The sequence below is a fragment of the Epinephelus fuscoguttatus genome, linkage group LG1 (assembly GCF_011397635.1).
Source record: "Epinephelus fuscoguttatus linkage group LG1, E.fuscoguttatus.final_Chr_v1".
NCBI classification, from domain to species: domain Eukaryota; kingdom Metazoa; phylum Chordata; class Actinopteri; order Perciformes; family Serranidae; genus Epinephelus; species Epinephelus fuscoguttatus.
Genome location: NC_064752.1, coordinates 30,177,935 through 30,190,048, shown reverse-complemented (window position 1 = coordinate 30,190,048; position 12,114 = coordinate 30,177,935). Strand labels below are relative to the sequence as shown.

At 42.2% G+C, this 12,114-nt stretch overlaps 1 protein-coding gene across 2 annotated transcripts in view; it reads right to left on the bottom strand.

Moving 5' to 3' along the window:
• Positions 1-12,114, bottom strand: part of cdh4 (cadherin 4, type 1, R-cadherin (retinal)) — a 255,920-nt gene that overhangs the window by 33,127 nt on the left and 210,679 nt on the right. For both annotated transcript variants that reach the window (XM_049584183.1, XM_049584190.1), the window contains exon 8: positions 7,377-7,549. In XM_049584183.1, the coding sequence (XP_049440140.1) occupies positions 7,377-7,549 (173 nt within the window). The remainder of the gene's footprint in view (positions 1-7,376; positions 7,550-12,114) is intronic.

Below are 12,114 nucleotides of genomic sequence, written 5' to 3'. Positions count from 1 at the left end.
AGGGACAGTGGTGCTTTGAACTAAATTTTAAGTTCATGGCAACCCATCCAATAGTTAAGAGACATTTCACTTTTTAGTGAAATGTCTCACACAAAAAGTCAACCTCATGGTGAAGCTAGACGATTAACATTATCGCTGATTATCACTAATATATTTAGGATACAATGTCTGGGGACCATGAACGTCTTCAGCAAATTTTGTGCTGATACTTTAAGAAGATATTTAAGTATTTCACGAGATAAGTGAAAATTTTTACCTCTTAGGGGAAATGTCACAGGTTCACCAAAGTCATAAGGATTTAAACTTTGAGTACAACTGCACCAACTTTCATTACAATCCATCCAGTCATTTTCAAGACATTTCAGTGGTAGCCTGACGACTGATTGACAGACTGCCCAACATCACCATCTCCAGAGCCATACTGCTAGTATCGCTGAAACTTATTGAATTAAACTTTTATTGTGAGTCTATGTTTTCCCAATTCAAGGATGTAAAGAACATCTATAATCCAATGAGACTTAAAGGACATCTGAACTCCAAATTAATGAGCATCAATCATCTCGCTAGCAAGGTGACAAAACCATTGTGTTTGTATGAAGCTAAGTAGGTTCAATCAAGAAAACTTTTTCTATGCTACATCCATTCACAATTTTCTCTCTATCACCCATCAGCTTACTATGGTGTTCCCTGTCCTGGTTAGCCAATCAAACATTGCCACGATCTCCTTCAGCCAAACTTTCAATCTGTTCTCTCTGCTTCTGTCAGCTGTCATTTTAGGCAGAATTGCTGTGCCCTCCTCCACCCCATTCACCTCCAGTCTCCTTATCCAGAGACCAAGAGCTCATCAAAAGCCCATTCCTCTTCACACCCAGATCCCCAGCTCCATCTTCATCTCATCTCATCACCAACACCAGTGTCTAGACTCCACAGGGGGGATCCCTAATCTACTATGTCTTTACCACCCTCATGGAGTAGATGACATCACAATGGGGTGTAATCGCCAAAGACTTTTCACATTTCTTATACTTATGATAAATATCCTTTTCTGTCAGAATAAGTCTCCCCTGATTGAAACACAGAAATAGAGGGAACAGCTGAGATCCTGAATAAAGCTGTGAACATGTTTGGTGCAACCACTTCTCTAGTAACATCTAATATAGTGTTGAAAAATCTCTGTCCGGTACTCGCTGTTGGGTGCACATAGTCAAAATATGTGTATAAATTCTGCTGGGAGATGCTGACCAGGTTTTTGTCACAATCACAGTTTGAATTGGTGATATTCTAAATACAGTTGCTGTCTTGAAAGGATTACTTTATTTGTTTTTGTTTTATTTGCTCTAACAGGGTGTCCTAACTGAAGGTGATGCCAACGAGTGAGTTCGATTGTACTGTTTTCTACTGAAATATCCTAACTGGCCATGAGTGACACAGTGCTTTGAGCTGAACTTAAGTTGGATGCACTGTTTGTACTTATTTCAGGTGCACTCTTTAAAGGCTCAGCAATAGACAAAGAACAGCAGATTTATAAAGGTGATATGAGGAATAGTCTTCACGATACGTCCTCATTTACTTTACTAAAAAATAAAAAATAAGCTGGCTGAAGGGAGATTTCCAGAGAGCTAAAAGTTTCTGGCAAATGACCATCACTAATAACAATGTACAATTAATATAATATGGCTATATTGTCTTTTTCAGTTTCAGTGTTTTCTGTCAAGTAAAAACTAGCAAGTATTCGCCCATTTTTTAAGTGGTTACATTTAAGACAGAGACAAATGAGCTCAGCAAGACTATTTTGAAGCATTGCTAAAGTAATCCAAAGTCTTAAGAATATGTTACTTAGATTGTGCAATCTAATGGAATACCTTACAAATTACATTTTACAGCATGTACTCAGTAGTCTTAAAGTAACCATCCCAATACCGACACTGACATCAATCACATGTATGGGAAATATTTTACCCTAGGTCATTTGATATCTATCATCCTCCTTCATGGTTGTTATAGGATCCAACATTTGTGGATGTATTGTGTGAATTCTATTGTAAACAAATGAGATTCAGCCCTTTAAAGAACAAACTGGTGTCAAAAAGTCATCAAGGGACTGTTCATGGGAAAAGCAGGCAAAAGAACAGAACACAACAGACAAAACTTAAATATATCTATAAAAATGATGCTTTGGTGGATAATATTTATCTGAAAGGTTTTCAAAGTGAATGCCTGACCTAGACCAGAATAGGAGAGCATTATCTACAAGAGAGGGCAGAAAAACATGGTTTAAAACTGGAGGGGCATAAGTGCAACAATTCAGGCTTTTCTGAAGACAAAACAAGGTCCAATTCAATATGAGCTAAGTGCACATGATAAGGTGGATATTGAGTGGATATTTTCTTGATTGAATGTTGGCTACAAGCAGTCAACATCCACCTACATGCATCAATATTTTTCATACAGCAGCCTGCTCACAACTCTCAGATGTCTTTGCTGTCTGGCTCCTGGAGCTTTGGTGCAAGGCGGTGAGTTAACATAACTCAGGGTCTCTGAGACAATAAAGCCCCAGACCCATTTAGGATGCCTGCTCTCTGTCTGTATCCCCAACTGGGCTCTACAGATCATAACAGAGCCAGGCTGTGGGCACTCATGTCCTTGAGGCAGTCCAGGCGATGTCCTAATCGTCGGCGAGACAGTCCAACGTAGAGCTGGCGTCGGCCTGGTGGACAGCCTGGCGTCAGGCCACACCACACCATGCCACGCCAGACCGTTCCAATCCAGGGCTCATGGGAGATTGAGACAGCCTGGGGTAATGAAAGACAACAGCTCTGCCTGCCAGTGGAACCGAAGCCATGGAGAGAGGGCACAAAGGGAGAACATGTATGCCAGCTGTGGCATCCTGACATCTCCCACTCTGCTACCTGCTGCACCAGAGTCACACTTCATTAGAAATGTGTTTCTTTCATGGTGGACTGACAGACGAGTCTATTTCCAGGACAGCAAAAATACAAATATAGATACAAAATACTGTCTGAACCTGGGGCTGGGCAATGTGGGGGAAAATCTAATATCACATTATTTTTGACCAAATACCTGGATGTTGATATTGCAGTGATATTTTAGGGTTGGTGTTTGGTGCTCACAAAATATTTATACAATGAGATTTTTGATATTTTTATTTCATTTATTTGAGAATAATCATCAGTAATGTGGGTATTAGATTTGGTTGGTATAACCGTATTATGATGTATCAGGACATGTGAAAACCCGTCAGTATGAGTTTCAATACTGTCAAAAATACAGGTGCTACTCTTCCTATCAAACGTATACGTAAATGCTGTAGTGAGGATGTATTGTATGTAGTGCACATCATGCACCACCAGAAGTCAGTCTCTATTGGTGAAACAGGTGGCTGAGCTGAGAAACATTGGAACTGTGAGTGGTAAAGAAGTTGTAATTGTCTGTTTAATAAGGAAAATAGTTGTGAGACTGTTACTATATTTGACATTCTGTGATTTTATATTGTTCATTAAACTAAAAAAGCTACAAAAGCTTGCTGAATGTAGCGAACTTTGGAAGGTTCAGTAAAATTACATAATTTTACTGAAATGTAGCCTTTACAACCAGGAAAAGAAAGTAAAAAAACCCTTACTATGTAACAATAAGATGATATCCAGTCTCATATCACCAATCATGTTATCAATAGACCCTTTAACTGTTAGTAAACAGTATGACAGTTTTTTGGTGGGCGGGGCTTAGCCGGAGGCAAAACAATTCTCCTAGGACATTAGCTAGCACTAGCTAGCAAGTTCTGTTGGCTTGTTTTAGACAATGGAGGAAGATGATGCGAGTGGTGCATTTGGAAATACTCATTCCGAGTACCAGAGTGCACTCTGACACAAACTGGACCGTTCCTAAATTCGGAGCACTGTCTGAATGTACTGTTCTGTTATCCAGAGCACCGCACTCTCGGACTAGCAGAGTGGAATCTGGGCACTCTGTCTAGGGAAACAGAGCAGCAGTGCGCCGAGCGGTATGAATGTGTGATTAACTTCACTGTTTGTTAATTCACACAGAAATATAACACCCTGTTTCGACCAACAGGGATCTCATTATAGTGTAGGGCATCAGACTGAATTTATGAACGCACCATGTCAGATCACTCGCTCTCCAGGACGGCAAGTGTTACTTGGATAAGTAAACACTGACCATCGGGACCAGACTGGCCGACCCGTATGCTCTCACTCAGTGGATGGATGATGAAGGTGGGATGGCTGGCTTTGTGGTTGATTACTATAACAATCTTACAAAGGTGGACGACACTTATACGGCTTCCTCCAGTTTGTTTTGCTATTGAAGCTTACGTTAGCTAATGTGTTAAAAAGTTAGAGTGACAAAGAATTTCAATATTCCTCTTACTTACTTACTGCCTCCCCAGTTTCTGATGAGGTGACAGTAAACACTTTTTCCTAACCTGATATGAGGTGTGTGCTGCACATGCAAACATTTTTGATGATTGCCTCCCTCTAGTCCTTTTGTCTTATCACATTTAACCATCCGCCAGCAATGGCGGCTGGTATGTGCTAAAATTTAAGTTTATGAGCCACAGCTCCTTCTATTCTGGCTCCTAATAACACAACAAGATGACATTCTAAGCCTCCTATGTAGCCTACAGCCCTGTGATGAAAATCATGTTTTGCCTCCAGCTAACAAACTGACGTCACTGTGACGTCGGCCCTAAAAGGTTCTACATTATATCAATATATTATCCAGCCCTACCCTAAACGAAACATTCACCTACTGCAATCTTAATTCTAATCTTGTCCCCGGCCCCTTCAGTGCTTTACATCCCAAATGCAAAACCTAAACCCACACCCACATACAAAAAGCCATGTTATACTTTGGGGTGCATGGAGTCAAACACACATGTATATGCCTTATCTCAGCTTGTTAGCCTGTGGGCAGGAGCACGTGGAAGCATGTGAGGTCAGGGGAGGAGAGGGATTGCGGGCGGTGAGTTGGGCAGAATAATTGGTATTCAGCGGTGTCAGAGGTAAGTGATACCAGGCTAACCTCCATGTACCCCCTGGTCTCCTCAACACGAGAGAACCTGCTTCACCCCTTAATTAGCACATGAATATTCTAATTAGGCACTGGCATAGTGGACGAGGATGAGCTAAAGTGTGAGACATGGGAGAGGAGATGGAGAATATAAATTATGTGCTGCAAAGGGTGTCTATAGGGTATACGGTGCCCATACAGTGAGTATGTGTATTCATGTTTTGTGTAGCAGCATGTGTATACACCACCCTGGTTGCATGGATCCAGTCTGACACATTGGATCTCTATCTGCTGCTACTCTTCACTTTGTATGAGCTTGTCTTCATCTAAACAACAAACTGCATGGGAGTGTGTATGCAAACACGTGCCCATGTGTCTGAGCGTGTTTGTGTGTTTGTGTTGATGACCTTGACAGCAGGTGGGTGAACTCCCAGGTGTGTCCCAGTTTTAGTGGGAGGATCAGAGGCAGGTGGGACTGTGCCTGGCTTGATGTGTCCAGATTAATGAGCTTTCTCTCACTCACATCAGCTGCTACTGCTGCCGCCTGGGCCAAGCTGGAAACAGGGACAGAGCTGGCTCGCATTCACCAGACTCATTTATATTGTCCCACCAATGTATGATGCTGTCATGCCATGCCAGCTCTGTACAAAAATTGGATAAGGAATGAGCATTGATGTATTGTGTTCCTCTGTTATCAAAACCTGTTTTTGTTCTTGAGATTTCATCTGTAATTATTCTCCAAATACGCTTGCCTTACTGTTGGTAAAATTCTGCTTTAATTTCCAAAGTGTTGCCTGGCCGGGTTTAGTGCTGCGAGGGACCAGCGGGACTTCTCAGAATATAAACATTATGAGACACACTCAACGGTGCTTTAATGTCTGTAGTAAAACCAGCCAACTAAGTTACGAGGATGAGATTATCCTCATAATGGCAGCATATGAATTTGAATGTTTCCCTGATTTTGCCAGTTGTATTTCTTCTTTAAATCTTGCACCACAGGGAGATATGAGAAGGTTTGCATGTGTGCGAGAGAGAAAGGCTGTAGAATGAACAATCTGCCAAGAAACAATACTGCCAACAGTCACCTGATGCATCTTAGGAAAAATAAAAGTCGCCCCTGCGTGACCTCGCTCATTAGTAGAATAAGGTGGAAGATGGAGCAGAGACGATGTGTGTTGTGGTGGTGGTGTGTGGGCTGGCAAACAACCACAGAAAGCAACAGACGCACACAGCATCAGTGGATGAGACAAAAGACGACAATGAAGAGAAAGCTCCTGCGACCTCCTCAGCAGAGAGGTGCTGGATTTGTGTGGCCATTATATCCGCCCTGCTCTACATGCTGAAGAAAACATTAAATATTAGCCTGTCAATTATACTTATACACAATAAGAAAACAGGCAAATTACTAGAACAACTGAATTCATTTTTTGGCTGTTTTGTTTGACATTTTTTAAAAGGGCGAATGCAGCTGAAAGTTTTTTAAGGTTTCATTACATCCAGGGATGAAATTGGGATTTGTGAGGCAGGGAGCCCTGGAATTTGCAGGACCTTATTTCATGCATTGTGCATCCAGAAAAAGCAAGCTGGTGGTAAATGGATGTTAAAAATAGAAATAAATGGGTTTACAGCCCGATTTTCGTCTCTATAGCTAATTTCCCTGTTTATGCCAGCTGAACAGAGGATGAACTTACATTTTATTACTTTGAGCTGATCCGAATATATTAATATCCAAATATGGTCACTTCTGGCCCAGAAAAACCAAGATGGCGATGGCCAAAATGCCAACATCAAGGCCTTAAAGCAGCAATCCATATAAACCAATGGGTGGCGTCAGGGTGGTTACATCCATTGTTTTTATACAGTCTATAAACTGGAGCCAAGATGAATTTAGCTTAGCTTAGCTTAGCATAAATATTGGAAATGAAACTGCTATCTTCGCTCTGTTCAAAGGTTAAAAATCTTACTACTACCGGCACTGTTACAGTACATATGCTGCTTCTTCCTCTCTCCTCATTTCCTGCCTCTATACTATTAACCATCCAATATGAAAAAAGAATACAGACAGTATATTTAATCGCAGTGGTAGATACTTCCTGCACAAGTACCAGATGTTGTTGCAGTTTGGACTGAAGAAAGCTGAGCTCTGCTGGCTGGCTGTGGCCAACTTTAACCCTAGGATGTATCAACCAAACCATTGAAGGCCAACAGAGTATTAGTACAACTTTAAGCCACTGAATTGTATTTTATGGCTGGGTGGACACAAATGAGACACAAAAGATCAAATGCTGAGAGTTAACAGGGACACACTGCATACAGCTGACACTGACCTCTCTGTCCAGGCCGGCTGCCACTGTCACTATGTCTCCAGTCTCGCTGTTGATGGTGAACATGTTGGGGATGGGGCTGTGGGGCGTCTGCGAGAGGATGCGGTAGCGCACCATGCCGTTAGCTGTGGTGGAGTCGTCCGAGTCTGTGGCCGTCACCTGCATCACAGAAGAGCCTGTGGAGAGAAAGTTAGTTAGCGAGGCAGACTCAGAGTGAGGTAGAATAATTGGAAAATTAGAGGATGCACATTAGTGCACACAACACTAGAGGAGGTCATGTTAGGGAAAAAAGCAAAACAAAAAGTAAAACAGCAGGCAGCATTCATTAAAATACAAAGATGTGCTTTTCAAGGTCTTTGCACGCATACATTTTTAAAATACATATGGTATAATGAAGGTCTCCCACTACTGTTAATAAATTTGCAGAAAAATATCAAAGAGAAGGCGGGGGGCTAAGAGAAAACTCAGACAACAACAAACCCATTTATAAACTAGAAACAAGTCAATCAGACTTTACAAATTGCTGTGACATCCTCTGTTCTTTGGCAAGCAACTTTTAGAGTGAGAGCTATTACAGAGCAGAGTACAATAACACAAACAAAATCTCTTAAATAAGCCCCTATTTTAAGCTGTGCTGTTTTGTCATCTGTATATAGAAAGCTAGTGGGGCAAAGTTTCCACCTCTGCAGAGTCCATTTAGTAATGAGCAGCGCTGGGTCTTCTGCCATTTCCACCATCCATTATTTCAGCCTTCAGCGGCACCGTGGCTGCCCTTAATGCTCCGATGCTCTCTCCCTATTTGTCTTAGAATCACGGATAAACACTGCCATTTAAGGCAGGCAGCACAGAGGTGGCGAGGAGGGGGGAGTGTGTGCATGTGAGTGTGTGGGTAAAGAGCGCATGTATGTCTGCATTTACTTACAGATACATGCGTGCATCTGTATGCATGTGCGTGCATGTGTCCTCACAGCACGGATCAGGGTGAGAGGCCCTGTGTGCCCGCGTCTTCCCCGAGCAGAATTATTGATTTGCATGAGTTTGTCAGCTCGGCTCACAAATGCGACCAGGCAATTAGGAGCACTTTGTCCTGGAAAGAGGAGAGATCACCTCGCCTCTCTCGCAGGGTTCTGTGAAAATGTCACTTTCCATCAGGCAGCCATTTACAGGCTGGTGCTGCTGCAGACAGAACAAGACTGTCAGCTCACAGGAGAGGGACGGCAGAGAGAAGAGACGGCTGGAGCACTAACATGCTCGAATGAGAAGACAGTGTAAGAAGAGAAAAACTTAAAGGGAGGGAGACAAGGACATCTGGGAGCTCAAGTATAAAAAGCCAATGGGGAAACAGAGAAAAGGAGAGAATGACAATTATAACACCTCCGTGTTGTAATTTCTTGTCTAAATTAAATGGAACCATATAATTTTGATAAAATTTTAGATTTAACCCCCCCCCCAAAAAAAGCCAAAAACAAAACATACCACTGTTTGTCAGGTAAGTGGGCACCAAAAAGCATCTCAGCAGCTAATGCATAAGTGCTCTGGTTACCTCAGTGGGCACGGCGGTGGGTGGTGGGTGCCACGCTGAGCAGGCGTGAAACCAACAATGTTCAATTATCACATCAACAGCAACAAAAGTTAGAAATGAAAAAAACACAGCTTGTTTGTTTTAGTGTACAGCAGAAGAAAGTTTCGCTTTGTAAATGTAAATGTCTCAGCCAAAGCAGGAGAGCTACAGCTGGACTCATAGGAGATCCGGCAGTCCCTTGTGGGTCTGAGCGGTTACAGGTGTCTCCTTTCCCATAATTGGGTCTAGATGGCACCATCATTCCTGTGACAGCCTGTATGGACAGGATAATTGTAACCTCGAAGTCTATTTCAAACGTCATTAAGTTTCAAAGCAGGATTTGTCACTTTGTCCAGCAAGGAAAAGAAAAGAATCCGAGACAGGAAGAAGAAAAACAATTACAGCTATCCCACCGAGGACGGCGTCAATATATAATCAACCTTTCCAGTCCCGTAGGGAGGGAGAGGACGTGATGTTTGAATTACATGTCAGCGCTGCCACCTTTCATTTCAATGAGGAGGATTCAGTGATATGATGATGGTGCGCTTTTAGATCCAAAGAGGGGCAGCCATGCCTGAAAGGGTTAATCTCTGAGCCTGTTTAATTCCTCTTTAATTTGAACACTAATTCCAAATCCTAATTGCTTTTCCGCCAAAATCGCTGGAGCTGAAAATTTAACTGGTGGCAGGCGGTGCATATTGTTGGCCATTTCTGCTCACGTGACCTGGGATCACTGGTGAGGTCTATCTGCTGCCGAAACATTAGTCAGCCAGAGTCAACATCTGCTTCCCAATTAGAGGGAAGATGGAGGGAGAAGGGGAAGATGGATAGAGATAGACAGATAGAGTGGTAACGGGGTGATAGACGCGCACAGATGCAAAGATAGGAAGCAGAGGGGGAAATTGCAAAGCAGAAAAAGATAGTGAAGACGAGAATAGAGGTGAGAGGGTTTATAAAGACCACTAAAAGCAGAAGTATAAGGGGAAGAATGGGAGTGAAAGGGCAGTGGATGGACGGTGTGTAAGAGGATAATAACTCTCATCAGTGGAGGGAAGATAGAGGTTGAAAGAGTGGCTGCGTTACAGTAGATAGAGAGGGAGAAGGAGAAGTAGAGGTTGAGAGGTAAGGAGGAGGGGGGAGAGAAAAGGTGGAAAAGCGGTGAATCTTGGGGGAAGTGATGAAGGGGACAGTGTCCACACAAGAGCCTCTAATGGAGCCCTCTCCTCTCTGAGGACACAAGGACACAGTCAAACCATTAAAAAAAAAAAGACACTATGAATGAGATCAGAAAAAGGCAGCCTTCATGAGTCGGAGCAAAGGCCAGATGAGATGCGCCTTTTTACCTTGACCACAATTAACTGCATGATAGCCATGCCTGAGGATCTCTACCTGCTTACTCTTATTCAGGAACACAGTAAGGATCGAAGCAGTGTGAAGGGCAAGCAGCTGAACCTGCTAAGCATTTCCAATGTTGCCTGGGAAGCTCACAGATCTGCAAACTCATGTTTCATGTGCTCCGGCAGATGTGTGTGTGGTCACTCTCTGCTCTGGACAGATATCCAGCCACTTGAGATCTGACGGGCCAATCACAACCGTTTATCTATTGTGGGACATGTTTGAGACAATGACTTTATGTAGAACAAGTCCATCAAAATGGTTTTCACCTTTTCTGTTGTTTCAAATAGTAGAGTGAGAAACTTTTTATCTTTTGATGGCAAAAATGAAAACTGATACTCCACCATCACAGCTCATCTCTGTGCACTAGGGGTGGGCGATATGGCTCTAAAATAATATCACAATATTTCAGGATATTTTTGCGATAACGATATTCCTAACAATATGACAGGCTGTTATGCTACTGAACTACTGCACATTCACATATGTACTCATCTACTTGGATGGGCTTAAAATTATCCTGGTTGAATCACCTATATGAAAAATGAGCTGTAGTGTTAGCATTTGTCTGATTCGTTAAGGAGACACTCCACTTGTGGGCTCTACTTCTGAGAAAACATTTGTGTATCTTTTGTGGCTCTGGCAGGGATTTGTAAAGAAGACGTCGTCGAATTTATCCCGGCTTGATCGTGAAGCACTCTCAATTGCAATATGTATATTGTAGGATTCAGTGTTTTTTGTGGCTTGATACATTCTAGGGCAGGGGTAGGCAACCTGTGGCTCCGGAACCACATGTGGCTCTTTAGCCCCTGTCCAGTGGCTCCTTGAGCCTTTGAGAAAAGAAGTCTATGGAAATTCCTTCTATGAATCCAAATGTTGCTGAACCTCGATAGCAGTGACTGGTTAGCTATGGATGCCAAATCCAAAAATGTAAATTAAATAAAATAGAGAATGTAGTAGTGCGTGGACAGATTTGTTTGCTCTCACTGCCAGCTCTGCAAAATTTAAGTACCAGATAATTATTAATAGTGCCCTGCACAGTGTCCACCTTGTGGTAAAACATATTAATGAATGCTTATTTAGACCATAAGTATAAGTAGACTTAATAGGCTATTTACCTTGATTATAAGGCTCAAACATGTGTTGCGGCTCCACACAGATTTTTTCAAATTATTTTTGGTCAAAAATGGCTCTTTTAATGGCAAAGGTTGCAGACCCCTGTTCTAGGGAGTAGAGGTCATAACATCTTTGCCTCTGCAGCACTATATTTGACCATTCTTTATTAAATCTGTCTCTCGCAAGTCTCCAAATGTTATGGAAATACAATGCAAATTTATTGGAAAACCTCTCGTAAAAAAGTCTAAAGATACAATTCTGAAACTGCAAGCTGATTGGTTGATCCAATTCCTGTCGGCAAGTGGACGTAACATTATACTCACAATCTTTTTAAATATAAAAGAAGCAGCCGTGCAAACCCCTGCACATCTGCCTACATTTAGCCCAGGCTGATCGGCACCGTATCTACAGGAAAAATGCAACTGAACACTGGCGACCATAACCATAAACCTGCAATACTGTGAAACAGTATCCAGGAGAAACCCTTTTTTTAATTTGGGGGGAAATTGAGGATACTAAATTTCTAAAAATAAAAAAATACTTCAGGAAGAAGCAACATGTCAAATATGTCAGAGCTGCAAAGAAAGTCAGTGCTCCTGGCTATGTTCTGTTCCGATAGCCTCTGGATCTCTGAGTGTGTTTTATTGAGGGTTTTCTGTCCATATTCTA